Source organism: Pseudorca crassidens, chromosome 12, assembly GCF_039906515.1.
Source record: "Pseudorca crassidens isolate mPseCra1 chromosome 12, mPseCra1.hap1, whole genome shotgun sequence".
In the NCBI taxonomy this organism is placed as follows: Eukaryota; Metazoa; Chordata; class Mammalia; order Artiodactyla; family Delphinidae; genus Pseudorca; species Pseudorca crassidens.
In genome coordinates, this window is record NC_090307.1 from 13,244,706 (window position 1) to 13,262,026 (window position 17,321).

The 17,321-nt window shown below is 39.6% G+C and overlaps 1 protein-coding gene across 1 annotated transcript in view; it reads right to left on the reverse strand.

Moving 5' to 3' along the window:
• PHLPP1 (PH domain and leucine rich repeat protein phosphatase 1) overlaps window positions 1-17,321 on the reverse strand; it is a 212,594-nt gene that overhangs the window by 82,989 nt on the left and 112,284 nt on the right. Inside the window, exon 3 of the mRNA XM_067698892.1 lies at window positions 16,190-16,315. Within this exon, the coding sequence (XP_067554993.1) occupies window positions 16,190-16,315 (126 nt within the window). The remainder of the gene's footprint in view (window positions 1-16,189; window positions 16,316-17,321) is intronic.

Below are 17,321 nucleotides of genomic sequence, written 5' to 3' on the forward strand. Positions count from 1 at the left end.
AATGCCATGTATGAAAACCATTTTTAAGATAAACACACACAACAACTCCGTATATTACATATGAATGGTTATATGTGCAGTAAAGCTACACACTATGCATTGGGCATGTGCCAAATCGATGACAGTGACGGCCTCTAGATGAGCAGGGCGGGAAATGGAAACAGGAATGGGAGCATAGGGGATTCGGAATTTAGCTGTGATGTGATTTACTTATAATAAGAATGGAAGAAAAAGAAAAGAATGGAAGATATGGAGGAACTATGTCAGTATGTTAACAACTGGGGAGGCCAAGACCAGTGCGTGGAAGTTGTAATATTACTCTTTGTGCTCTTCTGTGTGTGTGTGTTTAATTGGAAAAAAATAATGTAATCTCAATGAAGATTTCAGTAAAAAGGGGTGACATGGATGATTGCCGTCTCCTGGCTTTCCTCGTATCCTTGTGTTATACTACGTGGTGCATCAGAGATGACTCTTCCCCCTGTAAGGATCCCAACCCCTTGTAGTGGGCTGAATGGCGGCCCCCCAAAAGGTATGTTCACGTACTAATTCCCAGAATCTGTGAATATTAGTTTACGTGGCAAAAGAGTGGATATTATCTTACATGACAAAAGATGTGATTAAGGATCTTGAGAGGAGGTGCTTATCCTAGATTATCTGGAAGGGCCCTAAATACAATTACATGCATCTTCATAAGACAGGCAGAGGGAATTTTGAGAGAGAAGAGAAGGCAATGTGACCACAGAGGCAGAGACTGATGTGGGCCACAAGCTAAAAAACGCTTAGAGCCACCAGAAGTTGGAAGAGGCAAGGAATAGATTCTTCCCTAGAGCCTTCAAAAGGAGCACAGTCCTGCCGACACCTTGATTTTGAACTTCTGGCCTCCAGAACTGTGAGAGAATAAATTTCTGTTGTCTTAAGCCATCAAAGTTTTGGTAATTTTTAACAACAGCCATAGGAAACTAGTACACCCTTCTTAATTCTTTTCCATAGTACTTTTCATTTTCATTCATTCAACATGTTTATTGAATACCAACTATATGCCTATTACTGACCTAGGTAAGCACTCAGTATGCTTCAGTAAACAATAAGAAGATCCCTGCCCTCATTAAACTTATCTCACAAATAAGTATATTATATGTTAAAAATTGGTAACTACTATGGAAAAAACAGAGCAAGGAAAAAGGGGTCAGGATTGTTGGGAAGGTTGTAGGTTGTAATTTATATAGGTTGGTCAGGATAGGCCTCACCTAAAAGGTGGTATTTAGACCTGAAGGACATGAGGAAGTTAGCTGAAAGCATTTATCTAGAAGAACACTCCAGGCAGAGGAAGTAGCCAGTGTAAAGGCCCTAAAAAAGGAGTGTGTCTGGTCTGTTCTAAGAACAGCATGAAGACCAGTTAAAACAGGGGAGAGTGACCTGTGATGAGGTCAGAAAGGTAAGGGGGTTGGGGGGGGGGAGCAGACCTTGCACCGCCTTTTAGGTTATTGTAAAGACTCTGGCTTTTTGGGTTTTGCTGGTGGCGCAGTGGTTAAGAATCCGCCTGCCAATGCAGGGTACATGGGTTCCAGCCCTGGTCCGGGAAGATCCCACATGCCGCGGAGCAACTAATAAGCCTGTGAGCCACAACTACTGAGCCTGCGCTCTAGAGCCTGCGAGCCACAACTACTGAGCCCGTGTGCCACAACTACGGAAGCCCGCGCGCCTAGAGCCTGTGCTCTGCAACAAGAGAAGCCACCGCAATGAGAAGCCCACGCACTGCAACACAGAGTAGCCTCCGCTCGCTGCAACTAGAGAAAGCCCAGGCGCAGCAACGAAGACCCAACGCAGCCAAAAATAAATACAATAAATTAAAAAAAAAAAAAAGGTTCTGGTTTTTCATGTGAGCAAAATGGGCCGTCGTGGAAAGGTTCCAGAAGAGTCTCTGTCTCTGACTGTAAGCTTATAAAGGAAGGATTTGGGCCTATTTTGTTCACAATGTGCCCTGTGCTCAGCACTTAGGACGACCCTCAGGAAGTACTGGCTGGAAGAATGACAGGGGATACTTTACAACCCTTCCTTTCTCACCAGTTTGCATCTGACCCATCTGGTGTATTCCTCCATGTGGGGACTACTCTGTAGAGGACACATTCCACTTCAGCTGAAGCATCATACTGAATACTCTCTTTGGACAGCTACAAGATAATGATTAAATGTCAAGTCGTATTTGATTTCTTTCCTCATTCTGGACCGCAAGCTGTTCCTGCTGGAAACAAGGGGGAGGAAAGCACAGTAACAAAGCTACAGCAAGCAAACGTGGTCTGTGGGAGTCGCAGCAGAATGGGGAACAGGGACAGCGAGAACAGAAATTAGACAAGCCGTGATGGCAGTGGGGCGGTGAGCAGCCAAGGCGACCACAAGAGCTACTACCACTAGCTGCACCTCTGCCCAGTCCCACGCCCTGAAACAAAGGGGAGATTTAAACGCTTTCCCCCAGATCAGCCTGGGCACGTAAGGACACCACCACAAAGAGGTTTTGCGGGACTCCCAAATGAAAAAACTACCAAAAGGGCTACCCAAAGAGGCTGTGACCCACCTATATAGCACCTGTTAAAACTAACATCCTCCTCAAGATAAGAAATTAAAAAAAAGAGAAAGCCACCTGTATACACCTCAGAGCAAGTAGCCTTTTATTATTCTAGCTTTTTTTTTTCCTAATAGTAATAACAATGATAATAGCAGCTAACATTTAAGGGGCACTCTTCTTTAGATGTAATGTTAAGTTTAATCTTCACAATAACTCAGCATAGTAAGGACTTATCCCCATCTCAAAGATGAAGGTTAAAGGGTGTGCCCAAGGTCACACAGTGAAAGCAGCAGCAGAGTCTGAATGACAGCATATGCCATGGAGTCAGGGCCCCAACACAGTTCAAGTCCTACCCAAAGGGAGCCTCCTCTAACTGCCACAATCAAATCCTAACATAACCCTCAGCCCAGAGCAAAGACGATTTGATGTCATCCCTCACAGACCAATCAATGAACTGCACATGAATGCATTCAAGTTTTAGAAGATCAGTTAAGTAACCATGGCTTGGGAAATCAGTGCTAGTTTATATTAACAACAACAAAAAATTTTAAGGCTAATAATTTAGAGTTAGTAAATCAAATGGGATTTTTTTCCCCCATAAATGGCTATACTTTCGGAGATACATTAAAATGAATATGAATCCCAACCACTGGCTCACGTTGTCTTCTTTTCCAAATGACTTGTGAACACATATGAACCAAAAGCTCATTGGGTCCTCAAAATATTTCCCCCAAAGACCATTGCAGAGTAACCATAAAAATGATAATGTGAACAACAAACTTTCCAGATTACCTACTGGGCTTCTACACAGGTCTAACATCCTACTCAGCCTGACACTGTCCTGAGTCGTTTCTTTACCAACCGTTAGCACACTTGTATCAAGTATCTCTGCTCTGAGTCTAGCTGGGTTGCATTTCTAAACCAATGTATCTATCCTAGCCCTAACCTATCCCCTCCGTGCTTTCAAAATTATCATCTTCCCTTGCAACAGGACTGCACTCTGTATTACTCACATTATTCCTGATGTTCACTTAGTGCACAATCTTCTTTTATAAGCAATGGAAAGTTCAGAATAACATTCACGTGATTTTTTTGTCCCCACTATACTTTAGTGAAGTGGTATTTATCCTTATTATGTGCAAAGCATGCTCAAAATTGAACAAAATGATTCTGAAAGGCTTGGTCAAAGCAGCTGAAATAGCACAAATAATTCCGCTTGTGCAAAGTAAAATACTGCTGTAAACTGGCATTATGAGTCATTAATTGCTCTGGCCTAGCCTTTAGTGGTTTGGGAAACTATGCCCTGGCTACAGGGATAGTCTCTGGGGAGTTTACCAAGCTTCTGTAAAAAATTCTTAACCTCAACTGACTTAGTTTTAATTCTCATCCCCCAAAAATGCTTTGGGAAGACATGAAGTTGGAGAATATAAATTTAGAATAGAGTTTATTCATCTTTCTTAGCTAAGCACTCTAATGACTTATTTTCAATTTCATCCTCATCAATAAAGTTTTATAATAATATCAAACAAAAAATTTCCAATTTTAATAAACTTTAAGCTGTCACTGCTCCAAAACATGCAATCATTTCTTTAAAAAAATTCTACAAATATAGGAAATGCCTTAACCTGACTGCAGACATTTTCACAATGACATCTCATTTCTCGATCCTGTACTAATTAACATTTTATACAATCTGTTTAACAGCAGAAGTAGAAAACCTTCCTATAAAATTAATTACAATATATACATTAGTCATGTCCGAATAGGGGCATATCAAACTGCCAATTTGGGACTTAGTAAATTCTACGTGGAATTCTGGTATTTTATCATTTCTTTGCCTTAAATGAGTAAATGATATGAAAAAATTTTAAACCCAAGAAATAAAATACACAGATTTACACACCATTCCAAACCACCAGATGTAACCAAATCAATGAAGACAAACAAGAAGATGTGGAGAGTCTATCATTGACAGACAAAAATGAGAGATGGAACTCTCTGAGGGCAAATTACTCAGGGAAGGGAGGGGACTACGATTTTAAGATTAGGCTTACTAAAACTATAAGGTACCAGTTAAAACATCGTTAAGGGACCAAAGAATAAAAGAGTATGGAGAGGGCTTCTCTGGTGGCACAGTGGTTGAGAGTCCACCTGCCGATGCAGGCAGGGGACACGGGTTCGTGCCCCGGTCCGGGAAGATCCCACATGCCGCCAAGCGGCTGGGCCCGTGAGCCACGGCCGCTGAGCCTGCGCGTCAGGAGACTGTGCTCCACAACGGGAGAGGCCACAACAGGGAGAAGCCCACGTACCGCAAAAAAAAAAAAAAAAAAAAAGAGTATGGAGAAAGCTGCAGGCTGGAAAAGGAAAGAAGGAAGGCGGGGGTTGGGGTTGGGGGGCGGGGAAGAGAGACAGAAAAAGAGAGCAAGAAAGAAAAGAGAAGCGTTAGATAGATGACTGATTGACATATAAGCAAACAAATAAATAAAACACACGACTCACTGTAAAAGCACCAGACTATAACAATAAAGAAAAACAATATTGAGAAATTTAGACTAAGAGTTCCTCCTAGGCGTCCCGACTTCTCTTTGCAGGTGAGTGGAGGGGATGAGTGCACCTTTCAACATGGATCTACCATTTGCCTTTATGAAACAGACACTGGACTTGATATTGGAGAGATGCACATTTCGTCTTCAAAAAATGGGTCCCTTGAAGGCACAGACATCTAACAAGTATAATTCCAAAATGCACATGCAGTGGTGTGGTAGGGACACACAGAGCAGAGAACACAAACCCCAGAGCTCCCCAGGCCGTTCCAGCACTGACGGTCCCCTCACGCGCCAAGATGGGCGGGTATTCCCTGGCACCATTGCAGAGACTGGCACCCCACCATCAGGAGCAGGCAGAGCTGCAGGATGTGCCCCGTGAGCTCGTGGTACAGCCTAAACTAGAAACGCACACCTGGCACCTCACCCTCTCTGAGTGTGAGAGGCTCGGAGAAGATGGTACCCGCGGCCTCCAGAATCACTAACCGCGTCCCTCTAACAGTTATCTTCCTTCCACACACACAAAGCCCATTGTGTTTCTCAGTAAGAACAGAAAAATAGAGCTTGGCTTGGGTGGAGATCAAATCTGAACTCAGAGTTCCTTCCTCATTTCCTTATTAGCAAAATATGCGTAAACAAGCTCTTTAGAATATGACCACCTGAGAGTGTCTCTGAGCTCCATCACGGCAGCCCCCAAAGGGAGCATCTCCTCGGCAAAGGAGAAGGGAAAAGATTGCTAACCACAAAAAACTTACATTCTAATTTTCTATTAAAAGAAGTAACATAAATGCACACTTATATGATGCTCTCTTAGAAACAGGCTACTTGTTTTCCATTTAAAATACAAATGACACATACACCTCACTGGTTAAGTACCAGTCTAACATACAAGGTCTGGTATGTTTAACATAGAGAGTTCACTGATATTTTTTCAATTATTCCAGTATTCCTTACTTTATAAAATAAATCAGACCAGTGAGTAGAAGAATTTAACTGTTCAGAGCAGTTGCAGATAATCCAATACTCTGGGTTACAAATATTGGGGTCTTGCAAGGCAAGTAAATATATCACGGAAACTAAACTCATAAGATACTATGTATTTTTACATTAGTCTAAACACTCAGATTAAAATGATTTAACTTCAAAATATAAGACGACCAGATGTAGAGATCTGGTTAATCATATATGCTAAGTTCCTGATATAGCAATACTTGACCAGTTTTTGAAGTCAGACAACAGTAGTCCCCTCAACACTGAAACCAATTTAATTTGCTTTGGGTGACTCAGAAGGCATCTCAGATTTCCTAAATACGTCTTGGTCATCATTTAAGAAGATCAGTGATCAGTGGCTATGCTCAAGTGTCCTTAGCAGCACACCCCAGTCAATACACTGCCTGGTAAATCACCTTTTATCCTAATACTGAGCTGCCTGGATTCTACTGACAACTGTGTATTTGAAGTACTTCTCTTTGACATTTTCAGTAAATCTCAGTTATTATTATTATTATTTTTTTTTTTTTTTGCGGTACGCGGGCCTCTCACTGTCGTGGCCTCTCCCGTTGTGGAGCACAGGCTCCGGACGCGCAGGCTCAGCGGCCATGGCTCACGGGCCCAGCCGCTCCGCGGCATGTGGGATCTTCCCGGACCGGGGCACGAACCCGTGTCCCCTGCATCGGCAGGCGGACTCTCAACCACTGCGCCACCAGGGAAGCCCTCAGTTATTATTTGAATCTTGTTTTGTTTTGCCCCTTCGGGCCACTGTAAAACATTGGAAGTACAATTAAAGAAAAAGCAAGGAAGAGGAACTCCCTGCATAAAGCCGTGCTGGATACTTTACATCTCAGTTCCCTCATCTGCAAAATGGAGATGATAATATCTCCTCAAAGGTTATTTCCTTTTGTTGTAAAGCCCGACCTCACACAATGTTATGGGCACCGACCTCACAGGGATACTATAAAGCATCTAGAATAGCGCTTGGCACACAGAAAAAAGTTACCAAAATGTTAGTTATCACTATTTGTTGTCACTACTGCATCAATTCAGTTGGCTAAATGATTATATTATTAACAAAATATATCTATTAACAATTTGGGGGGAAAAGCAGAGAGTCTTTTTATTTTGATGTTGACCTCATGAATGAATAATTCACTTTGGACATAATGTCTAAAGCAAGGAAAACCATGGTCACATACTCTGTGCTCATCAGATAGTATATGCAGGTATGTCAAGAAACTGCAGAGCACCCAAAGGAAAAAGCAAGAGAAGGGATCTGGAAACCAAGTGATGACGAAATTGTGGGAATTACCAGACATGTTTCTCCTAAAAGTAGATTGCTAAGAGGTGGGGGAGGGCATGGAAATCATAGAAACTTCCAGTTAGAGGTTATCAAATAGGAGAGTGAGTACGATTACCTTTTGTTAAACCAGAGAGCAAAACTAGGGTCAGTGAGTCAAAGGCATAGGGATAGAGACTTCAGCTCACTTCTAAGGAAGAGCTGTCTTGTCAGACACTACAGGTATCTGAAAGGCTGTAGACCTTTTCTAGGCGGGAGGTAAGTCTGGGAGTCCACAAGGTCCTTCTCAAATCTTAAATTCTAATTCTCTCAACTAAGAGCCACTTGATGATGACTAGACTTTAAGGTTAACGAACACTTTTAAAGAAAATGACAAGTAATTGTTAAGGCAATTGTTCCAGAAAACTAATATTACCTTTTGGGCGACTACTTTACAAGGGCCTTTCCCAATCTTAAAATAACATGCTATAACTTTAAAACACAGCTGTAGGGACTTCCCTGGTGGCACAGTGGTTAGCAGTCCACCTGCCAATGCAGGGAATATGGGTTCGAGCCCTGGTCTGGGAGGACCCCATATGCCGTGGAGCAACTGAGCCCGTACGCCACAACTACTGAGCCTGCACTCTACCGCCCCCGAGCCACGACTTCTGAGCCCATGCACCACAACTACTGAGGCCCGCGTGCCTAGAGCCCGTGCTCCGCAACAAGAGAAGCCCGCGCACCGCAATGAAGAGTAGTCCCGGATTGCCACAACTAAAGATAGCCCGTGCATAGCAACGAAGACCCAGTGCACCCAAAAGTAAATAAATAAATAAATTTATTAAAACAAAACAAACAAAAAAAACCCACAGCTGTATGTTCCTCCCTTAAAATCTAAAATGTATTTTACTAAAGATAACAACATACAGATAAAATACAGGAGGAACTCATTTCTTCCATTTGCTGAAGTCCTGACGCTAGAAGTGGAGCCTAGAAGAATGCCTAGCACAGAGAAAAGGTGGAATAAATATTCTCTCATTCACCCTTCACTACCTTCTGCCCACCCCCAACAACAGAGCTGTTGACAGAACAGGGGAGGGAGGGTGGGAAGACACAAGAAGGGAAGATGGAGACACATGGGATGAGTTTAACATGTAAAGTACACAAGTCAGAACTTCACAAAGCATGCTGCTTCTGTCAGGATACAGTAAGCAAACTAGCTATCTTTTTCATTTGTATAAAAGTGGACTGAAAAACTCTAAAGAAAATAAATTTAAATAATTTTAAATGGAAATGACTTAGAATGAAGGAGAAACCCCTTCTTTAGGAATATATTCACTAGGATTTCAAAACCAATAGTTACTATAGAAAAAAAAAAGAAGGGATTAGCAATGTGGAAATAAGATGAAGCATAATTATAATTGCAAAGAGAGCATTTTAATATTTTCACTAAATCACAGTATTATGTATTAGAAAAACAAAATTTAATGTAATCCAAAATACTTTATCTTCAGTTTAAATTCAAAGCAGAATTTCTAAATTCCCTAATTTCATAAACTATTTATATGTATAATAAGGAAAGATTCCACAATATGAATTTTTGTGTAATTATGCTGGGAAGTTAATTATGATGTTTGGTAACATAGTCAAATTTTCCCAAAAAAATAAAATGGAATGAACAGGAAACCATCCAGATGGGCAGTCCTTTTTTTTTTTTTTTAAGATTTTTTTTTTTTTTTATGGCTGTGTTGGGTCTTCGTTGCTGTGCGTGGGCTTTCTCTAGTTGCGGCGAGTGGGACCTACTCTTCGTTGCAGTGCACAGGCTTCTCATTGTGGTGGCTTCTCTTGTTGCGGAGCATGGGCTCTAGGCACACAGGCTTCAGTAGCTGCGGTGCATGGGCTCAGTAGTTGTGGCTCACAAGCTCTCGAGCACAGGCTCAGTAGTTATGACGCACAGGCTTAGCCGCTCCGCGGCATGTGGGATCTTCCCGGACCAGGGATCAAACCCATGTCCCCTGCACTGGCAGGCGGATTCTTAACCACTGCGCCACCAGGGAAGTCCTTGGCAGTCCCTTTAATTTTAGCTTCCATTTTTTCCTTTCTCACGTTGCTCAGACATCTGCGATATGACTACACATTTACATTCTACACAGTTGTACCTCTGTAGATATTTTCTCTCTCCTTGAAATGCTCTTTCCCCTTGTCTTTGTTGTGAACTCCTATTCATCCTTCAAACTCAGCTTGCTCATTACCTCCTTGAAGCTTCCTGTACCTAAATATTTCATACACTGAATTTCCAAACTTTTCTCATATCTTCACTACAGAATTGGTACAAGAGCAATTCTCTAGGGATTGGGGTGACATTTTATAAACTAAAATCCATGTCACTCAGACCCTCAATTCTACTTCAGATTCTGCCATAGACTTGCTAGATTGTCATGGTCAAACGGCCCTTGATTCTTTATCTAAAGAATGGGTATAAAATGTGAAGGGAGGGTTTCCAAAAATAAAGCCCCTTTAAGCCCTGGACTCCTTAGCAGAACAGGATTGAGATCACAGCTTCTTACCCTTATAACCCCAATGTAACCAGCAACAGCAAAATCCCTAAAAGACAAGTGACCAACCATGCTGACAAAAAGCAGAACACTCCCTAAATTACACTTCAAATTAAGAGACAAAATACGTGTAAATATGTGCAAAAGATGACTAAGTGATCTTAAAGGGTTTCTTGCAACTACATCAAATGACACAAATTTATATGCTGGAAACAATCCTATTCCACCAGACTGATTTGACTCTGTGATTAGTGAAGTATTCTTTGAGTAAAATCTGGACAATAAAACACTCTTTTTAAGCACATGAAAGCGAAAGTTCAACTGTGATTCACCATATATCTTATTCTTATTTAAAGGGTGATGTTTACTCATCATTTCACGTGAACTTTAATTCAGCATGAGATGTTGCCCTGACTTGCCTACACTATGCATGTTAAGGGTGAACCAAAATATCACAGCAACCACAACTTCAACGTGGTGACTTTTTTTCATTAAAAAAAAAAAAAAGATGGCTTAGAATTAAAATACTACGATTAATACTAAAAGAAAGATAGCCAGAGAGATAAGCACTGTGATAGCCACCATGGCTGGCAACTGCCAGCCTGTTAACCACTGATCAACAAGGAAAGAGATATGTGGACAAACTAAGTGGCCTTATGAGGCGTCAACTTATACCACTGGGTCATACAACATATTCATATAACACAACTGGCCACAAGCTAAGAATTGGGGAAGCTGAGTAATAGGTATGTGTGTATTATCTCTACTTCTAAATATTTGACATTTTCTATAATGAAAAGTTAAAAACACATTCATGCATACTTTAATTAATTAACTAATAAGAAATAAATGCCTTTCACATGGAAAAAAAACAACAAAAACAAACAAAAAACCCCACATTCATGCACAACACCAAATCAATGATCTAAATCCCCTTTTAAGCTTCCTTGAAATCAAGAAACAGATTTTAATGTGGGACAATACAGTGTCCCAGAAGTGACTAAGACTTTAAATTTAAAATATGTACGACTTAGGCTATAGATTCACATGAAGACTAACTTTGAAGAGAATCCACAGGATCAATCAACATGTCTAAAACCAATGTACTCCAAAAAGTGGGCCACAGAGAGGGATAGCCGGGGCAGCATTTCTGTAAAGTCACTCGTACTTTACAGAAGTACTGGAGCGCTTCTGCAATTCCTGTTCTTCCCTCAACTACTACCCTCCCCCTCGCATCACTGCCCCACCAACCACTTTGAAGACACGCTGGACAGGTACCCATGTTGAGCTAGCAGAGTCCTTTCTACACAGCATACAACAGGATGTTTGCTGAATTTTTAAAGAGTGCCGTGCATTAATATTTCAGGGATGACTTTAAAATCAACATTGTAATCCTCCCAAAGGAGCCATTTCTTCCACAGTAACTACCACTAACACCCGCCCCAAATTAAAAACTCTAAAGGGACAGCCTCGGGTGTTATTTTGGCAAGCAATACTAAGGGCTAAGATTAAGTTTAAAAAATAATAAGTATATAAGAGCCTATCTTGGTAGAACACGGCTAATTAATAACCTTTTATATATGTTCACAAAGTCAACTAAAAAAACTGGAACAAAGAATAACATTTTTCTTGCAGCTAAGATCCAGAAGCATAAACTGAAAATAAAGAATTTTTATTTTAAATTAATTATCTAATTCATTTTAATTCAAAAATCATTGGAATTTGCTTCTTTTTGTCTTCCCACCCTGGGGTGAGGATGGTCATTAAGAATCAGAAACTCAGATATTTCTTCCTGTTGTTGGTTTGTCTTTCTTTCAGATAGTTATTAAAGTGAATCCTCATTTAAACATCAGGATATGGACAATCCATTCTGTGAATGTTTTGTTCCTCAATAAGAAGAAAAGAAAAAGAAACTGTTTCCATAGTAACCCTGAGTGTGACTAAACTGTATACCTTCCTAAGACCTACATATAAGGAAGAACAGAATGGAAAGGAGAAGCCAGAAGCAGAAGTGGCCTGTGATGGTCAGCCGGTGCCACTCCACGCTTCCCATATACACATTATCCCAAAGGGACCGAGTTCTAATCCTCTTTCCAGCAGCCCCAACCTACCCTCCCATGATGTGGGGTTAAAGGAAAAGACACTATCATAGGATTTTCCTCAACATACAAAGTTTAAAGAGTGTGGCCATATTTTATATGGGTTTCATACCCAAACAGGGAGTTCTCGCACTTATTCCTCCTATAATACCTAACCTCTTTAATCAGACCCTTATAACTCATTTCCCCTTTAATTCACTAAGTAGAACAACTTCTAAAATTTTTTGAAATGTGTATCTGGTTTTTAGGGTTGACGAAAAGGAAGACACTGTATCTAAAATCTGCATTTATTAAAATATTTGCCCTCTATTCCCTACCCCTGACTTTTCAGGAAGAAATCTTCTTTCTCCCCAATGTCTGCCATGCTTAATTACTTTACCCCAAAAGGCTGCTGTCCTGGTTAAGAGCAGCAGAATGTTCCTTGTTCAGAAAAACTAAGCATATGTGTGTCTTATGCTTAAAATAAACATAAAAACAGAAAATATTAAAAAATATATATATTGTCCAGCCAGTCAGTGATGATGGCAGGAGTGATGGTCATAAAATTATTTTTTTATTTATGTATTTATTTAGTCAGTCATACATACACACACACACTTACTATGTGCCAGTGTAAGTCCATGACACGCATATTTCATATAAGCACTAAGAGGTAAGTGCTATTATTATTTCCTTTATCAAATGAAAAGGCTTAAAATTTATAAACTTAGATACAGTCACACGGCCAGTAAATGTTAGAACCCAGGTCTCCTTAGTTGAGACTCAAACTCTTTACTCCTACACCATTTGGCCTCCCCAAACATTCAGAGCCATTCTGAAGGGAGAGGAGGTTAAGGTTCTGATTCAAGTTCGTCCTAGTTAGTATCAGTTAACTACCAGTTGAGTACTTAATACTAGTAATCTAAGGTAATTAACTCAAAGTCCCCCCTCCCTCCTGGGAGTGTGACATGTAAGCTGCAGTCTTGTGTATGTACATGTGTGTAGTTACATTACATTTCAGCGCGTACCTATCGGATGGTTCCTAACAGCCACACAATAATGAGGGAAAAGGGAAACTCACACCAACATTCCTGTTCCTCATTCTGCCACCATCATGTGCTCCTGTGTCACAGTTCTCCCCCCCACCCCCTCCTACTGAGAGGTCTGATGTCTGAACCAGTTCAAGGTTTGGATAATCGGAGTGACAGCCTCATTACAGAGACACCACCCTATTAGACCATCGAAATGGCACATTAACCAACCAGCAACAGGGAAGAGTACTAACCAAGCTAACACTTGACATTTACAATCACCTGCCACAAGTTAGAAATGAACATTTTTCACACCTTATTTAAGAGGTATTTAATAATCTTCCTCTTGCACTCCACCTCTCTGCTGTCTCCCTAGGAACAGAAGCTCTTTGAAGTGAAGAACTGTATTTTGCTAGTTTTCAAGGTGCAAATATGGAGTCTAGTTCGTGCTATGGTTTCTGACTGAGGCTACAATCTACACAGCAATTCAAAGAACCTAGAAGCCATTTTTTATGTTTCCCTTTTCCTCATGCTCTTTATGTAATTTATCAGTAAACCTGTCACTTGATCCCCAAAACACATCTGTTCACTTCTCTCCATTTCCACCTTCACCTCTTGCCTAAAATACACCACAAGAGCCTCTTGACGGTCAGGCCCCCCCGCTTCTATTCTTGCCCTCCACAATCCATTCTCTACACAACAGCCAATGTGATGTGAGATCATGGAACCTTCTGGAAGAAAACTCTTTAATGGCTTGCCATTATGCCAATGACAAAATCCGGACTTTTCATCCTCTTCTATAACAGAAGACCCTTGTCTTCTCTGACCTTCACCATCCCTCCTTCCAGTCTTAGGGCTCTCTCACTCCCTTCTCCCACTACCTGCAAAGCTACCCCCACCAGATCTTCAAATAATCAGATATTTTGTTCACTGAAGTATCAGTTTAAATGTCCCCTCCTCAGAGTTATTCCTCTCCCATCCTTCTCTGTCATATCACTTTGTATTATAGCATGATGATTAACTGATATTTTCTTTCTTTTCTGTTTACTTATTTATGGTTTGTCTCTCCAGTATAAGCCCTACCCAGAGAGGGAAACTGGACTTGTCCTTTGCTGTATCCTAGTGCATAAAATACATACCTGACATACAGAAGGTGCTTAATAAATGCTTGCTGGCTTTAGAACAGTGATTTATCAATTGTGTGGATGTTTAATATACAAGACTATTAAATTCAATACCGATTAATCTTTCTGTTATTATTGTTTCAATCAAAGCAATCTGTCATTGGTAAGCTTGATAATTTACATAAACTTCTATTTACATCCTTATCCATGTTTGTTTAAGAATTTATACCTCTGACTTGTTCGAAAAAGAATGTAAAGCAGCTATTACACTGCATTTGATATAAAAGGTCAAAACATCTCCATATAGGACATTCTATAAAATACCTGACCACTACATCCCCAAAACTGTCAAGGTCATGAAAAACACAGAAAGACTGAAAAACTGTCAGAGATCAGGGGAGACAAAGGAGAAATGACAACCAAGTGCACTCTGGTGCCCTGGATTAGATTTTGGAACAGAAAAATAACATCAATGGAAAAACTAGTGAAATCCAAATAATTTCAGAGTAACGTACTGATGTTGGTTTCTTAGTTTTGACAAATGTATCATGGTAATATTAGATGCCTGGGAAACCAAGTGAGGAGTATACAGAAACTCTCTATACTGTCCTTGCAACTTTTCTGTAAATAGAAGATTACTTCGAAAAAAAAGTTTATTTAAAAAATCAACACCTCCATATAGAAAGAAATTTAAACTGCAGTTTGACCATAGTTTGGCATTTTATTCTGAATAGAGTATGGGCCATTGACTTATTGTTTTGAACCCATACAACCACTTAATGTTAAAAGCACGATATTATATTTGTCTCCTCACATTTGCAACAACCAGAGTAATTTTAAAACAACTAGACAGATATACTAGTTGCCTCTAATATCACATTAATTCTACATGCAAGTCTGAAGGAGAAGTGTCATCTTTCCCATTTTCTCTAGTAGGGGTGCTGTCCTGTACGTTTAGAACCTCCATTTGCCTACTAGGTTGGGAGAATATTCAAAGTCCTATCAACCTAAACTCTGTCCATTGCTTCTTTCTAAAAGGAGAAACTAATGTTCCCAAGTAGATTGTATCATCAGAGAACACAGTTTTCTCCCCCTGATAATTCAAATGCGCCCAGTATGTCAAAAAGACTTTCTAGACATTATTCTCTAATTTTCTCTTAACTCTTCTACAAAGTTATTCCCTATTCATTCACTTGACAAATAATTACATCATGCAGCAGTCTGAATCACAGTGAACTTGAATAACAAACTGGATTATAAATTCAAAAATATGAAAGCAAATTCCACTGTAATGCTTCTGCCCCCTAGGGAGGTTTCATCATTTCATAAACACACCCAAAACCAAGGCACAAAGTACTGCAATCTAACCCACTGTACATAATTATACAAATGTGATATAAAAACATTCTCACACACAGCACCTGAAATACCAGCATTTCTTTATCTTATTTATCAGTTTATTGTGGGTTCCAGTACACACACACACACACATACACACACAGAGGTATTTTGTTTCATGGGTCATGGTAATCTTATTTAAACAGAGGACTATAAAATGGTAAAAATAATTAAGACGAAAAAAGAAATCAAACCATTCAAAAGGCAGAAATTGAAAAGGTGAAAGGGAGATGGTACAAGATTAGACTGCTTATAAGAAAAAATGGTCAGAGGAAAAGGGGAAATTTGTCGTAACAATTCTCTGGGTATTTTGTGGTTTTGTAGTTGTCCTACCCTGGGCCAGTCCCTTAAATATTCTCAACCTCATGTTCCTTCTCTACAACGTTAAGATAATAATGACAGTCTACCCACTGAATTCTTTTTTAAGTATAAACAAAACGGGCAAATAAAACACAATTTTTAAAAAGCTACTTTTCACCAAAATGTGCTTTTAAAAAGACTGAAAATTGCTAACTACTGGCAGTATCTGAAAAAAAAAAAAATGAGTGTATAACTATATTTTGTAAAGCAGAAGCAACTCTTTAGCCAGCCAGAAGCTGAACAAAGTTCCTGGTTAAATGCTTACCTTGGAGACTTGTCGAAGCCACCTTAAATACTCTGTGAATGTATCAAAACAAATGTAGTAAGTCTGGCTTTGGGGTCCAGAGGAGCTAAATGCTAAACAGTGCTGGTGTTTTTTCACTTCTTCTACCTATAAAAACAAAGAGTGACAAAAACAAGTCAGAAAGCAGGACATTTACCAAGCTCATTAACTGTCCCTTAGACCAGTGAGCCTGCACAGCTTTGCATCTATCTCTTTATGTGTGCCTCTTACTACTTAAAGCATGTTAAGTTCCTAAGTCTGACCAACCAATCTGAATCACAAGGAAACCAAAAAGGGGACTATTACCTTCAATAGATTTCCCCACAACAGTGAAAGTCTCTTCTTCCTGTTTAAAATTGTAACTGACTCCCTTTTTTATCCTTCTATACCCTCACAATAGGGTGCTTAGGTTCTTACTTCCTCTTAAGGAGGACTTTTACTGAAGATTTTACTTAAGAATTTTTACTGCAGGTGAATTTTTACTTAGGGGACTTTTGTATTACTCTGAATTACAACTTTTTATTAAAAGAGGTCTTCAAGCATGTTAAATAAGTTTTTTTCTTTTACCTTATTGTGAAATTGAGAAATTTCAAGTCCCAATAATGCAGCGATACAGTCAAATCAAGTTTCCACTCCCAATAAATTCTTCATAAGGAGAAAAAGTCCAAACAATAAAGTAACATGATATTACACAAACTCTTATGTTTAACTTACAGAACCTGTATTTCATTTACAAAAATGACCACAAACCAAGTCACACAGAAAGTGTAAAAAACTTCAGAAAGATCACACAGACTACATTCTGGGACCAAAATAAAATCAAGTTAAAAATCAATAATAAATCAACTAAAAATCTACATTTAGAAAGTTAATACACTTCTAAACAACTCACAGGTAAAAAAAAGAATCTGTAATCAAAACACAGAAATTCTTAGCACTAAACCATTAAAAGTACTACGTACTGAAATTTATGGAATGTAACAAAAGCAGGTACACAGAGGGAAATTTATAATTTTAAATACTCATATTAGAAAAGAAGGCAGAAAATTAATTTAATTGGCATGTATCTCAAGAACTTAGGGAAAAAATATCAAAAACAAAAACGAAGTGAACT